Source organism: Girardinichthys multiradiatus, chromosome 20 (genome assembly GCF_021462225.1).
Source record: "Girardinichthys multiradiatus isolate DD_20200921_A chromosome 20, DD_fGirMul_XY1, whole genome shotgun sequence".
Taxonomy (NCBI): Eukaryota; Metazoa; Chordata; class Actinopteri; order Cyprinodontiformes; family Goodeidae; genus Girardinichthys; species Girardinichthys multiradiatus.
Window position 1 is genome coordinate 29,018,408 of NC_061812.1, and position 23,937 is coordinate 29,042,344.

The window sequence follows — 23,937 nt, forward strand, 5'->3', positions numbered from 1 at the left end:
TTGGAGGGCACTACATTCTCATGCAGCACTAGACTAGTCCAGAGGGCTTCACTATGGATTTATTCACACACTGGGCATCAGAAAAATATCAGACATTCAGATTATTTTAGTTTTATTTTGGCATTTAGGAGTAAAATGGTTCTGGGGTGATACAGTTGTGCTAATTTCTGTATCAGTTCGTTTGTTAACATTACATTGATGCAGGATAGGCCGAAGCGATATACTTCTTTCCATTTCCATATGAAGAGTTATCCCAGGTGTACGTTTGAATGATGAGCTCAGTCCCTCCTAGACTGAGGCGGCACCTAAGAATGAGGGATATGAAAACGATCAGAAAACAAACACATGCAAAAAGATTTGTGTTTTGTATGATTTTTTTTTATTTTGTAGTTTTTTTTTTTTACTGGAGGCCATGCATCACAATTTATTAGATAATCTTGGTGCAACTTACAAGGGAACACAAAATAGTTTAGTTAAAAGTATTGTTGTGATTTGAGTTGTCTCGTATCCTAAAACAACTCTGCTGACTGCTGTAACAACTGTATCCTGATATCTGCACCTTCATCTTGAATTTGCTTCAGTTGAATAAAAACAAAACTGAAGTAATATTTTTGAACCAAAGGAGAAGTGATCAAGAGTCTGAACACAGCCTTAGTTATGACATCTAGATACCACTGATTAGGCCCAAAATCGGGCGTAGTGATGGACTGAGACCTAAACCTTTAGAGGTACATAAAGGCAATTGCTAAGTCAGCCATCTACTACCTGCAGAACATTTCCAGGATTAAAAGACTAATGTCCCTGCAGGATCTTGAAAAAGTCATCCGTGCATTTATCTTTAGTAGAATTGATTGCTGCAACAGTGTCTTCACATCAATATACTGAGACCAGATCTACTCGCTCTCCTGTTCATCAGAATTGTTCACAGTGAGAGGTTTAGTCTGGGCAGAGAAAATTAGTTTAGGATAAAACTATCTAAATATTGTTTATGTCATTGTGCTTTAAACTTTATTTCAATGAGCAGTTTAAACACTGATGGCCCGGTAACATGAGCTTGTCTGTTTTCTCTTCATCTCCTGTCTTAACCTGCCTAAAAGTAAATCCACATCTATAGTCCATTTAAACTTTCTAAACTGTGTTCATCATCCATGCTGCTAATGCTAAACCTTTACTAATGCTAAGACAGTAGCCACCATTAGTTCTACTGTGTTTATTTATCATACACCTCATTCTGTTCGCATGGCGATCAGCCATAGCATGCCACCTGCACTCATACTGTACATACATTAACATTTTTACTGGTGGTACTTAAAGGTACACGTGGGACTAAAAGAGGTTGCTAAACAGCACGGCAGCCACTGTTTTCTTTAGCATTAGCTAAGCCGCTTATCCCAGATGTCACATTATCACACCTACCATCCGTCCACCAAATTGTGTCCATAAACGTTTTACACCTGGTAGTCCATAACTTCTTTCAATCAGTCACTGTGATGACTAGTTAACACAACATTAAGAATCAATTGTCCAAAATGTTATTGATTTGTAATTCAGTAAATTATTTTTTAAACAATATTTTATTTAAATGGTATTTTATTTACTCATGTGCTTTGTATTGTGAACTGGTTGTTTGAACACCTAGCAACTGTTGTTCTTTGTTAGCTTTTAAAGCTAATTTGGCTTCACTCCCAATTGCTCAAAACAAACCTTGGTTCTTAAACAAACTCTTATATTTTGGAGAGATGTTGTTTGTGTTTGTTCTTTAAATGTGTGCAGGGCTTGCTGTTGGAGAACGCCAGTGCATGAATTCACTCCTTCATCTTATGTTCAATAATATCACACCTTACCATGCAGGTATTCATAAAAAAATAATTGACAGAGACTGAGAGCTCTTTGGGTATTAATACCTGATAATCTGGTGATGCTCTGACTTGGTAATTTTGATTAAAATTGCTGACTTAGTTAATAATTGCCTTTGGCACTTATTAATAGTTATTCATAGCCAAACCAGACCAATTGTTGTACAACAGGGGTAAAGTGTCAAGGATACCGATATGTTAGTAAGGCTCTGTATTTCTCATTTCAGTACATTTACTCACTGTTTTCCAGGTCGCGCAATGTAGCAGAGGGTGTAGATGGCGAGATCAAACTCAGGGCTGGAACCAATCACTGCAGAGCCCACCTGCTTGTAGTAGCCATCCCACATGAACTGCAGCCCCAAAACATCTGGATAATTGGACCACTGAATGGAAAATAAAGGGAAAAAGACGCCTATTTAGTACATTTCGCACAACTTAGATTAATACGTCGTTGATTGTGGTGGATGCTTACAGGTCCATTGAAGCTGTGGCTGTAGTAGTTAAGCACCCCTCTTTTCTCATTAAGATAAAACTGAATCCAGTTGTGGAAACCAGACACCTTTCCTCCCTTGATTTCACCTGCAAATATGGTATTGTTAAGAATCTCAAATTAAATGTGATTGCAGTTTTTAAATAAGGTCTGTTTCATCGAAACCTGCAAAGATGTGTTCAAATCCGCTGGAGTCCAAGACGTTGTTGTTGCGGGAATAGAGACCAAACCACATATTCTTCAAGTCCTCAATAAACTCTGATTCTGACCCATAAATACCTGAAATACAGAATATAACCAAATGTCTCACAAATTGAGGTGTAATTATGTTTTTTATCACAATGTAATAACAACTTAGGAAGAGTGCCAAGCAAAAGTATCCATAGCACTTAAGCCTTGTCACATTTCGTCACATTATAATCACTAATCCCAATGTATTTGAGTGGGATTTTATTTCACAACAATGCAAGGTGCACATAGTTGTGAAGTAGAAGGAAAGGAATCGTTGTTTTGATTCCATTGATTGAAAGTAAGTGCTACTCTTAAACAATCCCTGTGTACCCAAAAGTGGTACCATCACGCACAAGGGATGCTTTTGTTCAGCAGGGACAGGGTAGCTGGTCACAATCAGTGGGAAGCTGGATGGAGCCTGAGAGCCATAAATAAAATTACTGTGTTAAGGGGTATGAATAATTCTACAAGGCATCTTAACTCAAACACACCCCCTCATTACCCTTGGTGTACAGAAAACCATACAGCTCTCTGCCCAGCTTGGTATTCAACATAGTTTCCTTGAGGAACGTCTCCTGCTCAGTTATCTGTTGAGAGCTGAAGCTCTCTGCCTGTCCTGTCATCCTCTTGTAGTTGTCCAGAACATTCAGCAAGGCTGCATAGGTTGGGCGTGAAAACAGAGTGTTTTCATCCAGGGACTTGAACAACCTGGAAGCACAAACAGCAAAAACAGCTACACTTCAAACTGAAAGATGTTCAGAAGGATTTCTACAGGAGTAGAATAATCTGTAAATTAGGGTTTGCTGTGATCCATAAAACTTCTTACTTCCCGGGGGAGAGATCCGACTGGGAGCTGGTCTGTGAGTCCGGCACCAGGGCTTGAGGGTCAATGACCAGCTGAGAGGCTGAGGCCTTGTTTGAGTCCAGAGTGTAAAGCGTCTCAGACAGAGACTTGAGCTCAGCATCAGTGATAGTAGCACCAGAAGCAGCTGTGGAACATAACAAACACACAAACTCATAATGTCTTAAAGTACTCACTTTCTCTAATCTTTAATCATATTCTCTTTCAGCTTCAAGCCTGGACTCCATAGTGTTGATATTACTTCCAGTCAGAAGACATGTCAAATTAAAAGATTACATTAAATCAAAATCTGCCAGGGGTGTAAATAATTTGGGTCATCTTTAAAACAAAACAGGTCACTGTAAGGTTCAAATAAAAAACATGTATATAACATTTTTAGAAACTAAGGGAAGTGTTGTTTGAGGGCAAATATTGTCTTTCTAAGGATACAACAGTAGAACGTTTTGCCACCTGGGGTAAAATCTTCATGTTGAACGTATCATCACCACTATTAGATTTTTTTTCATTGAAAACACTAAAATCATTTTATTCTGAAATGCTTTATTTTTTTTTTTACCACAAAACAATCAAATAAACACAATATTATTTGATCAGTCAAACAAAATACTATAAGAAAAATCATTGTGGATCTGAAATATAATAAAGGTTTTGTTTGTTTGCCTTAGGAAAAGAAAGGCAACCTGTGTCTTAAATATTTTGGATCCGCTGTTATGTTTTCTTGTTCTAGAAACCTTTTAGTCTATCCATAGCAATAAAAACAGGGTATGGGTCATTCTTCCCTGTGAAAAAATTTATTCAGACAAGTTCAATAAATGGGGGCCTCCAAGTCTGCTTTTAAGTAACTCACGTTCTGTATTTGATGAAACAATTAAAGCAAAAAGCCTGGTTAACAAAAGACAATTACTTTGTGTTGTACCTAACATTGTCTATTTTAAGAATAATTTAATATATTGCATCTTCATGGAAAGGCCTGGCATAAATGAAAATGTCACCCTTAACAATAAAACAAGTGTAAATCTGCATTAATGCATGGAAATTTGTACCATTCTTCAATTGCTGTTGAAGGCCACAAAACGGCCTTGGGCCTTTGAATCAGAAGGTTGTTGTGCTGAAACAGTTAAAAATTGCTCCAAAACGGTCAAATTCGAGCCCAAAGAAGGTTGAATCTTAAATCTTTGTAATTTACATTTTCCTATTCAGAAAAACACGATTTTAAAACTGTTCAGGTTTTTTTCTCTACAATATCTTTCAGAGTTAGGAATCCCTCTTTGCCTTTACCTCTGCAACACCAACCTTTTGAAAATAACCACATAAGATAATAACCAAGATTTTGCTTGTGGCAGCTCATTGTAGAGCATTTATTTCATTTTTATTAAATTTTATTTGACACTGTAAGCTACAAAATAAATCAAATTGAATTTGATGTGAAGTTTTGTTTTTGCCCGTGTTTGATTTGGCAATTATAAGTGACACTCCTTAGTGAGTCCTATAGAAGCTGCTTAAGTATAGAACTGTCAAACAGGAAAACACTGACCCCTGCTGGACATTTTCCAAGAAAAAGCAAAAGGACTTTTAGGAAAATATTTATAGCTACATGTGTAAATGTGAAAACAAAACTATGTGGAACCATAAATATTTGGAGACAACACTTTAAGGTCTTTCTTTTTGTTCTGGGGAATATTTACTACACTCTTTTTCACATTTCTGGCTGAAAAATGTCTCCCTAACTGCTGGGAAACAGGTTAAGCTCACCTCATGTGAAAATAATCAGGTGTTACTGAGGGACGGACTTTCACAGAAAACTGAACGAGTAGCGACCAAAGAGATACTGTGGTGCAGTCAAGAGCTTTTAGCAGCAAGGTGAAACACCATTGGTTTTACTTGCACAGAAGTCTGAATAGTCGTTACAGCAGTTGTTGTACTGGGAACACAGGGAGTTGCAGTGGCAAGAGTTCTGAGAGTTATAGCTTTCACCACACCTGCCATTACAAGATGTGGCTCTGGCTGCAGCAAAAGGAAAGTTGCATATTTTTATTTATATATTTGACATTTCCCACAGTTTAGATTTATTTTTTTAAACAGTTGATTCCCAGCACACCATTTCGGTTCTGAGCTATAAAATTGTTATGTAGAGTAGTAATAGATGATTTCAAGTTTGTCTGCTGCAAAGCCCTTTTCAGACATGAGAACTGTAATGTTTAGATTTTATTGACTGAATTTGGTCATTTGTATACATTAATCATGCATACATGAAGAGACTGAGCAAAAAGGGATCTATCCTCCCATACCATATGCTTCCATTTTTACTGAGTCGGAAATGTATCACTATACAATTCAACAAAGACATAAAGCATACTGAACAGATAGTATAAAAAATCTCTTGTGTAGATATATTGGACCTACAGTAACAAAGTAGATTTTGTCTACTTGACAAAACTCATAATGTCTGCCTAAAGATGCAGCAACTCTGCTGCTACTGGTGTGAGTGAGATGAAAATATGCAAAAACTGTACTGCCTTATTCTTTGGAACACTTCAGGCTTTTCAAACATTTTAATATTAGTTTAAAACTAAATAATGGTAACATTAATTAAAATTATGTTTATTAAAATCAATGCACAGTGACCAAACATCTTCAAAGTGTTTCTAAATAATAACTTGCAAGCCTGAGTAAAAAAAGGTGACAGGTCAATTACACATTTGTGCAGTGGCACCACCAAGGGAGGGCCAAGGGAGGAATGCTCCCCCAAGTAATGCGTCAGTCCACCCCAACTGGCCTGACAGTCAGCGGGCATTTTGTGTGAATTTGAGAAAGGGAAAGTCAAGTTGCAATATTTATTTATTGCCCCTTATAATGTGCCCCTTTGAAATGCACATGAACCACCCAACTATGTTTGGTGACAGCTAAATATAAATGAAAAGCTTCTTGTTTTGGATTGACGTGGCAACCCCTTTTTTAAATATTTTCAGAAAAAATCTGCTGTATGTTTTTTTAAAATCATTATTGCACAATAATGATTTTAAAAAAACATACTTTTTTATATTGAACTAACTTAAGGTGAGATATGTACCCAAAACTATACTGATAAATTCCCTTAATTACAGATATGTTATTAGTTATTAGACTGTAAAATATATATTATATATACATTTGTATGTATATATCAAATATTTATTTATAAAATGTAATGTTTCAGTCATCACAGCAAAGGGCAGCTACTTTAAGGAATATAAAATATAAAACATATTTAAAGTTTTTTACAATTTTTTGTTTGCTACATAATTCCATATGTGTTCATTCACAGTTTTGATGCCTTCTGTGAAAATCTACGTACAATAAATATAAAGAAAACCGTTAAATCTAAAACTTTTGACCAGTAGTGAATATATTTAGTTAGGGTGCAATGGTTTGTTTAAATGCAGTGATACATTAAGCTTCCCCCATGTGAAACTTTGCAGGTGTCAAAAAATATCTCATGAAAGGACTAACATAAACAAACTATTAATTGGCTAACGGCCAATGAGATAATGTGAAGTGGAAAGTGGGAGCACAGAGAGTTGCAGTGACAGGGATTCTGAGAGTTGTAGCTTTCACCACATCTGCCATTACAAGATGTGGCTGCATATGGGAATAGAGAAAAGGTTTGCATAAGTGTTTACATGTTCTTACAGCAATATTGTTGTATTTTATAAAATTGTACTTGGTTTTGTTATTTACCTTTGCATAGTGTAAAATAGTCGGAACAGCAGTCATTGTACCTCTCACACGCGGTGTTGCACTGACAGGGGTAACCACTGTCAGTTCCATACCCACAACGACCCTGACATGAGGCCAGGTTGTCTGAAAACACAACAGAAACATTTTCATCATGACGGTGCACTCACATTATACCTTTTTAAGAGGTTTATTATGAAGTTGTGCTGTGTTTATTGAAAGAAGAAAAGTGTCTTACTGCTGTATCCCTGGTGGAAGAGGGTCATGCAAAGGTGAAGGATGGCAGCGATCTTCATCTTGGATCAGCAGATACCTAAAACAAGGTGACCCAGCTCTTACCATGCCCATCTTTTTATAGCAGTTTGTTTCAGCCAATCCGGAGGGAGCCACACAAACTCAACCCAATCCCAATCGTATCAATTTGGACATGATTGTGATAACTGAAGTCTAAAAACTTTTTTCTGATGAGCCATTTTCACTGCATACTTTGCCTTCATGGCATTGTGTAGATTGTTTGGATTGTTGCTGTATTTTAAACAATACAAAAAAGTTTAAGACAAAGGTTTGATATGTTAAAAAAGTAAATATGTAAAATCCAATATTTGTCTCCTGTGTGAAAATGTACACCTGTCTATGATGCAGCAACATACAGTCAGATAAAGTTATTAGTTTATTAATGATTGGGACTGGACTTCAAAAACGTTTTGGTTAAATAATTATTTAAATTATCGATCAACCATCTTGTGACAGTACTGAGTACGAAATAGAGCTTAAAACAATATCCGACCTGAGCTCTTTTCTATTTTTATCAAATAAATTTGATCAGATGTTTTACTTCTCAGGGTCTATACAACGTGAAAACAAGGAGTTGTTAGTGCAAGGTCCCTGATCACTTTGAGATTACGTGCTCATTGGATGTGTAAACACCATGAAGCAAACATATTCCTCTCACAGGGTTTCAGATCAGTGGAACATTAGATAATGTTGACATAATAAAACATATTTGCACAAATGTCCACAAAATTCCATTTAGTATAAGCTGCACACACTGAATTAGTCTTACAGTTTCATGTTTAAAAGAAAAAGAAAATCTAATTCATTTTAAATAACACATTTTATTTAGTATTATTATTATCAGTAATTATCAGTAACCTTACCTTACTGAGCAACAGTCCAGTGCTGCTTCTCTGTAGCCCAGGTCAGGCGCTTCTGCCGCTGTTTCTGGTTCAAAAGTGGCTTGACCTGGGGAATGCGGCACCTGTAGCCCATTTCCTGCACACGCCTGTGCACGGTGGCTCTGGATGTTTCTACTCCAGACTCAGTCCACTGCTTCCGCAGGTCCCCCAAGGTCTGGAATCAGCCCTTCTCCACAATCTTCCTCAGGGTCCGGTCACCTCTTCTCGTTGTGCAGCGTTTTCTGCCACACTTTTTCCTTCCCACAGACTTCCCACTGAGGTGCCTTGATACAGCACTCTGGGAACAGCCTATTCGTTCAGAAATTTCTTTCTGTGTCAATAGTGGCCTTCTGGACAGCAGTCAGGTCGGCAGTCTTACCCATGATTGGGGTTTTGAGTGATGAACCAGGCTGGGAGTTTTAAAGGCCTCAGGAATCTTTTGCAGGTGTTTAGAGTTAACTCGTTGATTCAGATGATTAGGTTCATAGCTCGTTTAGAGACCCTTTTAATGATATGCTAATTTTGTGAGATAGGAATTTGGGGTTTTCATGAGCTGTATGCTAAAATCATCCGTATTAAGACAATAAAAGACCTGAAATATTTCAGTTAGTGTGCAATGAATCTAAAATATATGAATGTTAAATTTTCATCATGACATTATGGAAAATAATGAACTTTATCACAATATGCTAATATTTTGAGAAGGACCTGTTTGCCTGTTCTTAACCCTCCTAAAGGTTGTCATCCTCTTGTATCAGTTTATCCTTGACTATGAGTTGCATTTTATGTGATCAGTGGTTATGGTGTATAAATGTGCAGCGGTGAGCGGTGCGGCAGATAAGCAACAAGGGCAGATATGTTTAATTAGGGCAGCAAAGAGATGATTAGAAAAGGCCACATCCATAACAGTATTTCTTCAGTAGGTTAGGAGCAGTTTTCTGGTAAACGTGTCCTCCAATCCTGTAGATGGCGTCGACTAAAAGTACTAGTCTTTAACCTAAAGCTTTTTGTCCTCGTTGGGCTTCCTTCCTTCCACAGCGTGGATTTCAATGACATTTTGAGCTTTCATAAGATAGTTCTGTTTTCTAGCTTTAATCATGTCGTTAGCTTTTACATTCAGAATGGCCACAAGAGAAGCCGTAAAGGTAAGCAAATAAACCTTTTAATTTCACTTGAAGCTTGAGCAGTTTTAAGAGCTTTTGTTTTACATGGTAGACTGTTGCCTTCCTGACTTCTCCTAGGTCAGTTTCAGTGGGTTATTTTTACTGATACTACTTTTTATTTCCTTGTGATTATTATCAAGGCTAAAAATAGAATAGTAATATTTGTCCTCTCTGTGGTTCAGGTCAGCATCGGCCAGCCTGTGTTGTGTTTGCACTCAGGATTTCAGCTGCTGGCTGCAGATAAAGCCCTGCTGATGAAACTGAGGAAAAACACGGGCTACACCTTCATTAACTGCAAGAAAGCCCTGGAGAAGTTTGAGAATGACATAGCACAGGTATGATTGTCTGGTGTGTTTTTTTTCCTCTCACTGGCTGGTGAAGGGATAATATGTGACAGTGCTTTTGATGCTGAACTTTCAGGCTGAAAGCTGGTTGCATGAGCAGGCCCAGAAAGAAGGCTGGGCAAAAGCCAGTAAGCTGGAGGGTCGAAAAGCCAAAGAGGGTCTGATTGGCCTGTTAGTGGGGAATCAAACTGCAGCGATGGTGGAGGTAAGGACTGCAGGGATCTCTCAGCACACTTGATCGCCTGTTTGTTAGAGTTTATGCTTTAGTTCTTGTCCACTTACAGGTGAATTGTGAGACAGACTTTGTTGCCCGTAATGAGAAGTTCCAGCAGCTGGTGAAGGATGTGACGTTGGCCACATTGGCTCATCATCAGAATAAGAATCAAAGCCAGACAGGATATGTAAAGGTAAAGATGGGCCATTAAAGATTTATTACACACGTGTAGTCCCTGCCTTTAGTGATGTGGGGAATCAGTTCAGTTCTGTTAACTATTTATTATTTAAAAGGGCTTTTTATTTCTTGTGCTGCTCCTCAATTCGTTTGTTTTGACGAGCTGATGAGAGCTTCTATTGAACTTTTTATGGTCGTATACTGCAACATTCCAGATGATCAAGTAAACACGCAAATGTGCTAAACCTGTCCAGTGCCTTGCAATTTAATGTTTCCACATTTTATCACACAGCTAGAACCGTTAATGTATTTTGTTTGGATTTCTCTAAAAGACCAAAGCAAAGTAGTGCATAATTGTGAGGTAGAAGGCAAAACATGCCTGGTTTTATTTATTTATTTATTTTTTTGCAAATAAAAATCTAAAACAAAAAAAAACATGAAACATTTTCTTTCCACTTCACAGTGATGCGCTGCTTTGTGTTGGCGTTTCACAGAAACCAGTATAAAATAGATTAGTTTGTTGATGTGACATGTGAAAACATGGAAGAAGTTCTAAGGGTAACATTCAGTCAAAAATGTGACATATTCTGGTCCCCCCCCCCCCCCCCCCCCCCCTCCATGTTTTGTTTGTACTACATTTTCTAATGATGAACATGTATTTTCAGAGTGTTCTGGTTGGTGACGAGTTGAATAAACTCACGATGGCAGAAGGATCTTCATTAGCTGACCACGTGGCTCTCACAATAGGTTGGTATATTTATTTCCCACCACAGAGATAAGCTGCCTGATTTAAAAGCAGAACATTTTACATAAAAGGAAATCATTGTGGTCTTGACTTTCTGTGCTGGTGTTACTTCAGACTTTGCCGATGACTTAAATTCATTCATGCTGTAAGCGGTAACATAATGTTGCCAACTTTACGTATATAATTGAAAACTGCTCTAATTGTGTTATTAAGACCATAAATTAAATAGAAAAATGTTCTGCTTGGCTTCACAGATTGTATTCCTTGTTCTTTATCTCTGTGCACAGTCAATTGTTTTTTTTTTTCTCTGGAGCAGACAGATTAGAAAAGTCTGATCAGTCTAAGCATTTATTGTAAATGCAAAAGAACCAATTATTCTTGAAAAGAAAAATTTGGAAAGTTTAAACTGGGAAACTGAAACAATGGAAGTCGTGTAAGAACCTTTAGAGGATGTTTAAGGATGGTGCCCAGTACTCTCTGAGCACTAAACAGTTCAAAATACATTTTGAACTGTAAAGTTTGCTCACCCCTGATTTATTCAAATAGTAAAATCAATATAGAAGTAAAGAAAGCAAAATACAATAAATGGTATGAATTAACCGTAAAATTACTAAAATAAAAGCTTTTAAGGGTCCTAAACAAGACTCAAAACACTGTAGCAAACACCAATTAAATGAAGATTAAAATGGTTATCCCACTCAAAAGGACTGAATAATAATGAAGCACAGCTCGCTCCAAAATGTAATCAGAATATTGATGCAACAAATCTAACCCGACATTTTATGTAGTGAAATAATTTACAGCAATTTTTTTACTGAGATAAAGTGTCAGTGTGGACAACTCACCAGTGTCGTCCCCTCAGCAGATTTCACTCAATAAGAACGTCCTCGTTCACAAACTCTCCCAATGTTTTCTCTACTGTGAATATCTTCCCAATTCTGTTGTTTCAAAACTGCTACTATCTTCTAGAAGCTCAGTTCTTACTCAGCTTAGCAGACACCGGACTTCTCCCATCTGCCACATCAGTTGAACCTGTATGCTCCTCCTTAGCATTGAAGAAGGGCTGAATAAAGACCAAAAAGTGCCGTTTCTGCCTCAACCTTGCAGGCCAGATGTTTTAGTCAGTCTTCTGGGAAGGCCTATGGGAAATGGTCCAGGATGCAAAATCAAATGTCACAAAATGATGTAAAACTATAATTCTGCAGTTAAGAATGTGTAGTAACAGGGTAAATATCCATGTGCTGCAAATGTTAAATGGAATAAAATATGGCATTTTTTATTTAGTTAACAAAATGCTGTAAAATCTTTGCTATTTTGGCCCTTTTTGTATAAATAAAAACTGGTTTGAACAGTGAAAGGCTTAGCTCATCTGTCTTGAATCATCACTACTTACTCAGACTGAGAGAGCTGGCTGAGGCCTACTTCAGACAGAACATTGACTATTTACAAGTACTGTACAAAACCCCTGGCTGTCATTTCTACCAAATGCTCATACTTTTTTGTATTTGTGTCAGTTCTGTAAAGCTCTGATACATTTTGTTCTGCATTGTAACGTTCTGTTTTTCACAATACGTTTCAGAACCATATGATACCTTTTGGGGGGGGGGGGGGGTTGTAATGGCAGCTTCAGGCAGCTATTTATGATCACACCATTTCTATGTGCAGTGCTGAAAAATAGTATTTGCCCCTTTTCAGATTTCTTCTGTTTTTACATGTTTCAGATCATCAAACAAATAATATCAGACAATTATTTCTTGAGGAATTACAACATGTAGTTTTCAAACGATGACCTAATTTATTATGGCAAAGCTGCACAAAAGAACCAGGTTTACGTGAAAAATAATAAATCATGAATTAATTGTGGTTAACCAGATTTTCTTTGAAAGAGTTTAATTTCAACAGCCAAAACCAGACCCGATTATCGTCAAATCTGTAGAATCAAGAAATCATTTTTGAGATCCTATGCTAACATGAAGTAGGCCAAGGGTGTCCAAAGTCTGTCCTCGAGGGCTGGTGTCCTGCATGTTTTAGATGTTTCCCTGCTTCAGCACACCAGGTTTCCATTGATGATTGTTTACCAGGCTTTTGCTGAACTACAATCACCAGAATCGGGTGTGTTAAAGCAGGGAAACATCTAAAATATCCAGGAGGCCTGACCTTGGACACCCCTGAAGTTGGCTAAAAGATTTCAAGACTCATCACATCATGCCACGATCTAAATAAATTCTGGTTTAGGACCTAGACAATTGGCTGTACTTGATTAAACCATGAATTCTGTCCTTTATCAGAAAATAATGGAGTGTCAGTTTGTGACCTTAAGCTCAAGCTCACTTGGGTTATGCAGGATTACAATGATCAGAAGAACACCAGCAACTCAACCTCCTAAATATTTAATGATCTCAGTAATATTAGCACTAATTAAATAGATATCTTCTCTTCTTCCTAGGTCGCCTTGGTGAAAACATGTCTCTGAAGCGAGCGGTGACTCTGGGGGTCCCTGCTGAGTGGCACATAGGCTCATATGTGCATGGCAATATCATCAGCCAGACCAAGGTGTCAATGGGCCGCTACGGTGCTCTGGTCATTTTCCAGGGTGGAAAGGATGGAGAGCGAGATACTTTAGGTCGTAAACTTGGACAGCACATAGTGGGGGAGGACCCTTTGTCTCTAGGCAACATGGATGACCTGCCTTGTGGTGAATCTGAGACACGGCTGCTGCCTCAGACCTTTCTGGCAGACCCCAGTAGGACCGTGGCGCAATTCCTCAAGGGTCAGCAGGCTCGAGTGTTGGACTTTGTCCGATTTCAGTGTGGAGAGACTCTAGGGGAATGAGAAAGAAGAAATCCCAAAACATTTCTGCTTTTCCCATGTACAGCAAAGAAATGCAAGAGAAAGACTCAGAGTGGTATTATGAATGTGATAGCAGAATGGTGTAAATTTGGATTAAAAATGTAACAAGAAACTTGTGTCTGCTTTCCGAATGTTAATTTGTGAATTGAAAATGTAAAATATGCTCTTCTGAGCGAACGCTTTATAAGATTCACACAGATTTCTTCTATAGAGACTGAAAAACAAGACAATCTGTTGGGGGGGAAGGGCAATTTTCAATGTCTTAGCTGTTTGTTCTTGAGAACTGCTATGAGCTAATTTACTAGCAAACTATAAAGAAATTGACCTAACCCTATCTATTACTATAATTGAAATCAAGTGGATAAACTCAAGCTCCTAGGCACGCAGACTGTTTCTTCCAACATTTGTGGTATAATAAATTGGAAGCGATTAAAAACGACATCAACTCAGCCATAAAGTAGTAGGCCATGTAAACTGAGCGGGTGCATAGTGCGCAGAGGTTGCCAACTTTCTGCAGCGTCACGTTCTACGGACCTCCAATGTGGCCTTCAGATTAGCTCAAGAACAATGCGTAAGGAGCTTCATGGAATGGGTTTCCATGGCTGGGCAGCTGCATCTAAGTGGTGTAAAGTACGTACCTGGACTCAAGCAGTGGAGGCGCATTCTCCATCTGGCAATCTGATGTATGAGTCATGACCTCAACCTGGCAGAACACCTCTGGGATACATTTCAGTGGAGATAGAGGCAGGCTCTCTTGACCAACATCAGCCTATGACCTCACAAATGTACAGGTCCTTCTCAAAATATTAGCATATTTTGATTAAGTTCATTATTTTCCATAATGTCATGATGAAAATTTAACATTCATATATTTTAGATTCATTGCACACTAACTGAAATATTTCAGGTCTTTTATTGTCTTAATACGGATGATTTTGGCATACTGCTCATGAAAACCCAAAATTACTATCTCACAAAATTAGCAAGAAATAAGTTTAGGTGTGTGAATGAGTGTGTGCTTGGTTGTTTGTGTGTTGCGCTGCGATGGACTGGCGACCTGTCCAGGGTGTACCCCGCCCACAGACTGCTGGAGATAGGCACCAACTTCCCTGCGACCCACTATGGAAGAAGCTGTATAGAAAATGACTGACATTCCTTAACCTTGTGGACAGCCTTCCCAGAAGAGTTAAGGCTGTTACAGCTGCACAAGGTGGACCAGCTTCATATTGAATCCTATGGATTAAGAATGGTTTGTCACTGAAGTTTATATGTGAGTCAAGGTAGTTCAGTGAATACTCTTAGCAATCTGATGTATGAGTCTGGGTTAAGCAGTTGCCATAAGAATGATACTTGTCTGACTACTTGTCTGACTGTGCCAAGCGTAAAGTTTGGTGGAGGGAGGATTATGCTGTGGGGTTGTTTTTCAGGAGCTGAACTTGGCCCTTTAGTTCTAGTGAAAGGACCCCTGAATGCTTCAGCATGCCAAGAGGCTTTGGACAATCCTATGCTCTAAACTTTATGGGAATAGTTTGGAGATTGTTCCCAATACAAGGTCCATACTGCGGTCAGAACTACCTTGAACTGAACCCACTCAAGACTGTGGAAATGGTGGTGGACCTTCGGAGAACACCACCCCCATATACCCCCTCACCATCCTCAACAACACTGTATCGGCCGTGGACCACTTCAGGTTCTTAGGAACCACCATCTCTGAGGACCTGAGATGGTCTTCACACATAGACACTGTTCGGAAGAAGGCCCAGCAGAGACTGTACTGCCTGAGGCAACTCAAGAAGTTCAACCTTCCACAGGAGCTGTTGGTCATCTTCTACACTGCCATCATTCAATCTGTCCTGTCTTCATCCATCTCAGTGTGGTTTGGCTCATCCTCAAAACAGGACAGGTCCAGACTGCAACGAATAATCAGGACTGCAAAGAGAATAATCAGGGCTGACCTTCCCTCCATCCAGGACTTATACAGGTCTAGGGTCAAGAAAAGAGCTGCCAAAATCTCTGCAGACCCCACACACCCTGCACATAAACTGTTTAGAGTTTTACCTTCAGGCCGCCGTTACAGAGCACTGTTCACTAAAACCAGCCGGCACAGAGACAGTTTCTTCCCCCAGGCTGTTTCTCTGATGAACATTCAATAAAGTACAAAACAACAGCATACAGATGTTGCAAATGCACCTTTTCTATTAGATATGTGTATATTGTACATTGTAAATTGTAAATTTGTATATTCTGTAATGCAAAAACAGAACAAAAGAGCAAAGTGTACCGGAGGCAAATTCCTTGTTTGTATGTACGAACTTGGCAATAAAGCTGGTTCTGATTCTGATTCTGATGAAGTCATGACCTCAACCTGACAGAACACTTTTGGAATGAATTAGTGGAGACTCAGAGCCAGGCCTTCTCGTCCAACATCACAAATGCGCTTCTGGAAGAATGGTCAAACATTCCCATGAACATGCTCCTAGACCTTGTGGACAGCCTTCCCAGAAGCTTCAAAGGGTGGTATAAACTTAAGTTTAGACGTGAGTCAAGGTAGGTCAGTGATGCACCAAATATAAGGTGTGGGATGAAAATATGTGCCTCATACAATCTTTGCCCAGAGATTGCAGCAGCTGTTTAAACCTACAAAATATGTGACAAATGCTGTTTTGAAAACCTTGCTGGTGATTGGCTAATTTGGTTTGAGCAACGTGACGTCACAAGAGGGGCGTATCTACCAAACTGGTTAGCTGCCGCTGTCCGATTAGCTCGGTGCAGACTCATATCCTCGGCTGGCCGTGTCACATAAACACCAAAAACTAAAACATGGTGAGTAAAGATTTCCTTCCAGACTCGTATGTTAAAGCATATAATTTGGTAAATTCACGGTGAAAGGTTGTTAAACGTGGAGCAAATCTAAAGCGGGTTAGCTAATGGTAGCCTACTTCACTCTCTGGTTTTAACGCTTTATACTGTGTTGTCTCGCCTGTCTGAAATCTACCTCAACCAGTCTGACTTCACGGAAGACCAGATCCTGGGTGAGTTCATATTTATAAATACCTTTTGATTTTATTGGTTTGGTAAAAAAAACACTAGTTGTATAATTTAACGTGATGCAGCGCAGATTTGAAACGGTTTTATAAATCCTGACCCTGTAGCTCGACTGTTTCCCTACAAACTGCTGGAACCCCGAAGTTAAACGATGATGGAACAGACCTTTAAAATCCCGTGTTGTTTTTAAGGTTTGCCACTGCCATACTCACAATTTGCTGATGAACTGTGTGGTTTTTGCATGGGAGTGGGGAGATATTTGTGTTAAGCAGTGCAGTGTGTGTGCATCACGGTGTAAAACAGTCACTGGTGTGGCGTCAACAATAGAGAAAAGCGTGTTGTTCATAGCTGGGTGTTGGAGCAGGTCAACAAGTTATAGGGTAATGCTGAAGTCCAACGAGCCCGTGTAATTTGGTGTGTATAGAGAGAAAAATATTTATTTTGCAAGAGCATTAAAGTCCCTTTTAAATGATACCAAGATAATGCATGTAGTGTAAAAAATTAGACTGTTGTATCATTTTGGCTGAAATTCTGTAATATATGTCCAAACAAAACTTTAAAAAAATGGCATAGTTTGTTATTTTATTCATTTAGATATTGCAAAAAAGCAATTAAGCAAATGTTCTGTTATGAATATTTTGTTTTTGTCTATTTTTACAATAAATGCAAGTTAATTGACTTGTAATAGCCCTTTATTCATCAATAAAGGCACATTTATTACTATAGAATATACTATTTTTTTATTTACTGTAAAAGCATTTATAGAGAACATCCTGTTGTGAAACTAAAACGTATTATGCTCGTATTTGTTTTCCTGGGTTAATTTAGTTAAAATGTAAAATTAGGATAAAAATGCATGTCTAGCTTCTGCCTCTCTGCCTGCTCAGAGGCTTTTCTCCTAAGCTCCCTGCTTGCTTGTTTTCTTTTTTTCTGTTAGTATATAAATCACTGAATGGCTTAGCACCAAAATACATTACAGACTTCTTGTCAGTGTACCAACCAGCCAGACCTCTCAGGTCATCTCACTCAAATCTACTCTGCGTACCCAGAACCAGAACCAAACATGGAGAAACAGCTTTTAGTTCTTATGCTCCACTAATCTGGAATAAACTCCCAGAAAACTGTAAAAGTGCCGAAACCTATGTTGCTTTAAATCAAGATTAAAAACGTATTTGTTTAGACTGCTGGAGATAGGCACCAGCTCTCCCGCGACCCACTATGGAATAAGCAGTAGAAAATGACTGACTGTTTAGAGTGGCCTTTGATTGTGCCATCTAGGCATGATTAGTTGCGTTTTCAGTCCAATTTTCCTTTCATTTTCTTGCCCATCATTCTATTCTCTTTATTTTATTTTATTTTACTTTTTTAAATTACCTCTGTTGTTTGATTTTATCATTTGATTTGTTTTTCTGTGTCTGTATCTGTGTTTATTTGCTTTGTGATTGTATTGTAATTGTATGTACAGCGCTTTGAGTGTCTCGTTGCTGAAAAGCGCTTTATAAATAACCTTACCTTACCTTACCTTCTAGAGATGCACCAATAAATATCTCAGAGCTCAGAAATGGACAGTTTTCCCTTGGTCGTTTGTGATTGGTGATCGACTGGCCGAACTCTGAAAATTCAGACAGAAATTATTACATGCATCTAAACAGAGAACCTTTCACAACCTTAGTCTGTAAGTGCATAGACCAGAACCATGCGTTTTTATTTTCTTCTCACTAAATGGGTGAGAGGCGGGGCGCCTGCTGGACAGCTAACCAGTTCGTCACAGTTAAGACCAGCCAAAGGAATTGCTAATTGATATGTCCAACAGAGGTATACTTCATTGAATGTCTGATTACCAAACTCTCACATGAATACAGGATCAGTTGTATAAAGAATGAATGGTTTTACTCTTAACCCAGTTGTTAGTATTGAAGGTAAATACAGCCAGTTTTGAGCTGCCACCCAAAGCTGTAGAGCAGAATAACTTCCAAAACTTGTTCATAGATGTGGACTTGCAGAACTGCCATTAAATAGATGCTTCTTGGTGTAATTGTAGAATTTTTTTTTTACACATCACTATGGATCAAAACTGACTCCTAAAGTTTCTACTCCTTCCAAATCGTTAAAAAGGACCAGACACAAGGCTTCTATCAAAACAGGAAATTTACTTGGAATTTTTTTAGGGACATCATCTCTGTACAGCTTATTTGCTTTTTAGCTCTGATATGACACAAGGGATATGACCTATCTGTCCAGCAGTGTCTGTCCTGCTCCTTCTATGGATATGCACTAACTGGATGTGTTAACTTCAGGCAAATTATGAATTGAAGTTTGTTCAATAACTTATCTGTGGCCCTTGGAGCCATTTGAATGTTATGCTCTCATTAACCTGTGTCTGGGCAGTTTGTCAGTTACAAACTTCTGTCTTTTACTCACTTTTAAGAGTTTAAGGAGGCCTTCCTGTTGTTTGACCGGACGGGTGACGGGAAAATCACCTACAGCCAGTGTGGCGATGTGATGCGAGCCCTGGGACAGAACCCAGTCAACGCCGAGGTGCTCAAAGTGCTCGGGAACCCCAAAATGGAAGGCAAGCGTCTAATTTCACCAGTCACACAAAGAGGAAGTTGTAACCTCTCATGTTGGTTTTGGTAATTAACTGGCACTCCCTCAGACTTTTGGAACTTGTGGATGATTTTACTTATTTGTTTCCTTTTTTTTTTGGGCCAGACTATAACTTGTTAATTTTACCAGATGACTTATAAAAAAAAAAGTTTTGTGTTACATCTCTGGAATATAAAAGATTTCCTCCTGCGTTCTCGTTTACCTCCTACAGAGATGAACCACAAGTTGTTGGATTTTGAGCAGTTCCTGCCCATGTTTCACGCCATCGCTAAGAACAAGGACCAGGGCTCTTTTGAAGATATTGTTGAAGGCCTGCGTGTCTTTGACAAGGAGGGAAACGGCACAGTGATGGGGGCAGAGCTGCGTCATGTCCTCACCACTTTAGGTAAGGCCTGCGCAATAAAAGGTCTGCCTGACCTTTTTTTTTACAGCTCAGATGTCTGTTTGGATCAACACTTTCAGGTATGCAAAATAATGCTGTTATGTTTTAAATCGAAGAGAGAGTTTTGCTTTAATGTCTCTCGATGTGAATTTTATTTTTGTGTTTCAGGTGAAAAAATGACAGAAGAAGAAGTGGAGACACTTTTAGTGGGACATGAAGATGCCAATGGCTGCATTAATTATGAAGGTAAATCAGGATAGAGCAAGAAATGAAGAGAATGCATCGAGGGTACTAAACGGGGACACGTTCATAAACCAAAACGTTTCACTGTGTTTAGTATCTCCTGAAGCAATTGTTAACCAGGCTTTCCAAACTTAAACAAAGGAGATAACCCAGCCCAACTATTATTGGTTGCCCCAATTCTCAAAGTGATGTTTGAGTATGTTTTTACAGTCAAACCCATTGGGTTTCATGTGAGTAAAAATATGAGGGCAAGTTTCCTTTTTTTTTTTTTTTTTATGTAATGATTTTTTTTTCTTTAACTATTTTCCAAACGATACACCACAACAAAACCCCACCCCACAAAAGAGATTGTAAGAAAAAAAAATAAAAAAAAATAAATAGGAAATCAACTATTGAAAACAGGAAGGGATGGTAAAAAAAAGTAGTTATTTCACAGATTTAGATTTATCCCATGTTGCTTGATGAAATTTACATTTAAGGAAACTCAAAAAATATTTTCTCACTGTTGCCAAACACTGTTGAGCTGGAGGTCAGGTTCTCAGAGATGCTCATGATCTCAGAGATGCCAAAACATGAAAAGGGAAAACATTATAAATACAGAAAGTCATTTTTTTGTTGAGTATGAAGGCATTCAGTGCGGTTGGTCTATGTAATATAATCAAATTACAGAGAAGCAGGCAGATGCCTATGTTGAAGGTTTGAAAGATATGTTAGAGGACAATAATTATTTTAAATAAAATTTTACAAACATAGCTTGTTTTACATATCATTTGAAATGATTCCAGTTGAACAAGTGTTCAAAGCACTTTTGCGGACTTGTTTTTGTACATCTGTATTGTTAGAGCAGCAGAACGACCCCATGGCTCGGGGTAAAGGCAGTTCATCCAAATGTTGCTTTTTGATACCAACTCCTTATTCATCTCTAATTTGTTCTCAGCCATCAAGCTAAAGTAAAATCTAATTTACCAACAAGGGAAAGGGTTTAGGAAAGGAAAACTGACTACCCAACCATACTCCTCACCTCTGACTATAAGCTGTTTACGGCCAGATTCGTTGAAACACCAAAGATCACAGCAGAATCTTTGTTTTCTTTTCTTTTCCATGGTTGGTTTTGTATTTGAAACAAAGTCTTGGATTGTCTGACTTTTTAGTTCTTTTTTTGGTGGAGAGAGCTTTCATCTCTCCTGAGTGATAGTGCTAGAAGTGTGTTTTTGCACTTATCTGACATACTAATGCCAAGTTTGTTTTTTTCTCTTTGCAGAACTTGTCAGGATGGTGATGAGTGGTTAAGGACTTCAAACACTTCCATCTTTAATTTTATTCCTGACTATTTTCTGTGCTGTTAGTCTTGTCTTGCCCCTCCATCCATGTCATTCTACCTCTAACCATGTTGTTTTGTTACTGTTGAACTTTTTTTTTTACATGCCTTTTCTGTCTGATGTGAAAACTCTTCTCATCTCATATTCCTAAAAACTGTTCGTGTTTGCAGGCACAATCAGTGGAACATCTCCGCTTGTAGGGTTACCTTCGTCATTTCTGGCAGTCATCCTCTGGCTTGCTGTCTTGTCTTTTGGATGGATATGATAATGTGACATGTTACATTAATAAATATTGAATAAACTTGTTTACAAAGTTTTATTTAGCCTCCATGTCTTTATATAGGTATTGAAGTTGATTAAACATTTCATCAATGGATTCCATTGATGAAATGTTGGCAGAATATCGAGATCATAAAGTTTCCAAGAATGCTTGATGGAAGAAAACAGAAGATGGTGTATAGATTTTTGTTGAACTGGATAAAACTATAGTTGAATTTGGACTGAACTGGATTCCACAGGTAAATTGAGGCAAAGATGTTGATGTATCTTACTTTAAATGCACTGCTTTCTTGTGGCATAATAATACAAATTCAAATAATTAAACCAATGTAATAGGAAGAGGGCTGAGGACCTCTACAAGTCTGGATCCAGAGATTAAAGTGTGGTGTGAAATGTGTGTACCAACTGCAGAACAACTGGCTAAAGTTCATTCTAGCTCATTACTAGTCACAGTGAAACAATTCCTGTTCCAGCGTGGGCTGAAAGGTCACTCAGCGAGGAAGAAGTCATTACTCCAAAAGCAACATAAAATGCCAGATTGCACTTTTCTAATGCACACAAGGATAAAGGACTTGCTTTTTTGAAAACTGTCATGTGGTCTGATGAAACTAAACATTTCTCCATATTGACCTGTGACCAAATGAACAATGGCCCTGATCATACCAACAAATTAGTTACAAAGTGGCTTAGGACCTGATCCAGTTACACCAATTCTGCAATTATATTTAAACTTAAATAGGATGAAAGCAATAGAAAAGAAACATCCCTCATCATTCTGGCATTACTTATTTTCTGATTCTGATTCTGATTTAGCAAATAGAAATAATTTTGATAATTCTAAGTAAAAAAATGTGTGATTTTATGTTAGTAAAGGTAAATTTGTTCTTTTACACATTAAATGTGGATATATGGTTAATAATTGGATATTAATTAGACCAGCTTGTCTTATAAGTTAGCCTAAGATGACTTATTGGAAACTAGTGCAATATAAGCAAAATAAACTGAATCTAGAAGTCATTAGTTTCATATACAGGTCCTTCTCAAAATATTAGCATATTGTGATAAAGTTCATTATTTTCCGTAATGTCATGATGAAAATTTAACATTCATATATTTTAGATTCATTGCACACTAACTGAAATATTTCAGGTCTTTTATTGTCTTAATACGGATGATTTTGGCATACAGCTCATGAAAACCCAAAATTCCTATCTCACAAAATTAGCATATTTCATCCGACCAATAAAAGAAAAGTGTTTTTAATACAAAAAACGTCAACCTTCAAATAATCATGTACAGTTATGCACTCAATACTTGGTCGGGAATCCTTTTGCAGAAATGACTGCTTCAATGCGGCGTGGCATGGAGGCAATCAGCCTGTGGCACTGCTGAGGTCTTATGGAGGCCCAGGATGCTTCGATAGCGGCCTTTAGCTCATCCAGAGTGTTGGGTCTTGAGTCTCTCAACGTTCTCTTCACAATATCCCACAGATTCTCTATGGGGTTCAGGTCAGGAGAGTTGGCAGGTCCAATTGAGCACAGTGATACCATGGTCAGTAAACCATTTACTAGTGGTTTTGGCACTGTGAGCAGGTGCCAGGTCATGCTGAAAAATGAAATCTTCATCTCCATAAAGCTTTTCAGCAGATGGAAGCATGAAGTGCTCCAAAATCTCCTGATAGCTAGCTGCATTGACCCTGCCCTTGATAAAACACAGTGGACCAACACCAGCAGCTGACACGGCACCCCAGACCATCACTGACTGTGGGTACTTGACACTAGACTTCTGGCATTTTGGCATTTCCTTCTCCCCAGTCTTCCTCCAGACTCTGGCACCTTGATTTCCGAATGACATGCAGAATTTGCTTTCATCCGAAAAAAGTACTTTGGACCACTGAGCAACAGTCCAATGCTGCTTCTCTGTAGCCCAGGTCAGGCGCTTCTGCCGCTGTTTCTGGTTCAAAAGTGGCTTGACCTGGGGAATGCGGCACCTGTAGCTGATTTCCTGCACACGCCTGTGCACGGTGGCTCTGGATGTTTCTACTCCAGACTCAGTCCACTGCTTCCGCAGGTCCCCCAAGGTCTGGAATCGGCCCTTCTCCACAATCTTCCTCAGGGTCCGGTCACCTCTTCTCGTTGTGCAGGGTTTTCTGCCACACTTTTTCCTTCCCACAGACTTCCCACTGAGGTGCCTTGATACAGCACTCTAGGAACAGCCTATTCGTTCAGAAATTTCTTTCTG

At 38.5% G+C, this 23,937-nt stretch overlaps 3 protein-coding genes across 3 annotated transcripts; 2 read left to right on the forward strand and 1 right to left on the reverse strand.

Annotated features, from left to right (window-relative positions):
• Positions 1 to 95: 95 nt before the first annotated feature.
• endou (endonuclease, polyU-specific) lies at positions 96 to 8,350 on the reverse strand. The gene is made up of 9 exons (XM_047346338.1): positions 8,311 to 8,350; positions 7,392 to 7,466; positions 7,157 to 7,279; positions 3,404 to 3,566; positions 3,080 to 3,285; positions 2,512 to 2,625; positions 2,329 to 2,435; positions 2,097 to 2,239; positions 96 to 305 (listed from the first exon to the last, which is right to left on the reverse strand). The coding sequence occupies exons 2-9, from the start codon at positions 7,447 to 7,449 to the stop codon at positions 191 to 193; spliced, it is 1,029 nt and encodes a 342-aa protein (XP_047202294.1). The 5' UTR covers positions 7,450 to 7,466; positions 8,311 to 8,350; the 3' UTR covers positions 96 to 190.
• Positions 8,351 to 9,130: 780 nt separating this feature from the next.
• tsfm (Ts translation elongation factor, mitochondrial) lies at positions 9,131 to 13,937 on the forward strand. The gene is made up of 6 exons (XM_047348088.1): positions 9,131 to 9,473; positions 9,674 to 9,826; positions 9,912 to 10,040; positions 10,120 to 10,242; positions 10,892 to 10,973; positions 13,418 to 13,937. The coding sequence occupies exons 1-6, from the start codon at positions 9,426 to 9,428 to the stop codon at positions 13,801 to 13,803; spliced, it is 921 nt and encodes a 306-aa protein (XP_047204044.1). The 5' UTR covers positions 9,131 to 9,425; the 3' UTR covers positions 13,804 to 13,937.
• A 2,577-nt stretch (positions 13,938 to 16,514) lies between these two features.
• myl6 (myosin, light chain 6, alkali, smooth muscle and non-muscle) lies at positions 16,515 to 21,736 on the forward strand. Its single transcript, XM_047348724.1, has 6 exons — positions 16,515 to 16,644; positions 16,826 to 16,853; positions 19,295 to 19,438; positions 19,685 to 19,858; positions 20,024 to 20,101; positions 21,360 to 21,736. Exons 1-6 carry the CDS (start codon positions 16,642 to 16,644, stop codon positions 21,386 to 21,388), a joined length of 456 nt encoding a protein of 151 aa, XP_047204680.1. The 5' UTR covers positions 16,515 to 16,641; the 3' UTR covers positions 21,389 to 21,736.
• Positions 21,737 to 23,937: the final 2,201 nt, after the last annotated feature.

Bases quoted from the DNA above. Each gene is read 5' to 3' on its own strand.
- endou (XM_047346338.1), bottom strand. From the start codon at position 7,449: ATGAAGATCGCTGCCATCCTTCACCTTTGCATGACCCTCTTCCACCAG. The intron at 7,280-7,391 runs GTAAGACACTTT...TTGTGTTTTCAG, and splicing joins CTTCCACCAGGGATACAGCA to ACAACCTGGCCTCATGTCAG. The intron at 3,286-3,403 runs GTAAGAAGTTTT...TTGTGCTTCCAG, and splicing joins TCGGATCTCTCCCCCGGGAA to GTTGTTCAAGTCCCTGGATG.
- tsfm (XM_047348088.1), top strand. From the start codon at position 9,426: ATGTCGTTAGCTTTTACATTCAGAATGGCCACAAGAGAAGCCGTAAAG. The intron at 10,243-10,891 runs GTAAAGATGGGC...ATGTATTTTCAG, and splicing joins GCCAGACAGGATATGTAAAG to AGTGTTCTGGTTGGTGACGA. The intron at 10,974-13,417 runs GTTGGTATATTT...TCTTCTTCCTAG, and splicing joins CCACGTGGCTCTCACAATAG to GTCGCCTTGGTGAAAACATG.
- myl6 (XM_047348724.1), top strand. The intron at 19,439-19,684 runs GCAAGCGTCTAA...TACCTCCTACAG, and splicing joins CGGGAACCCCAAAATGGAAG to AGATGAACCACAAGTTGTTG. The intron at 20,102-21,359 runs GTAAATCAGGAT...TTCTCTTTGCAG, and splicing joins TGGCTGCATTAATTATGAAG to AACTTGTCAGGATGGTGATG.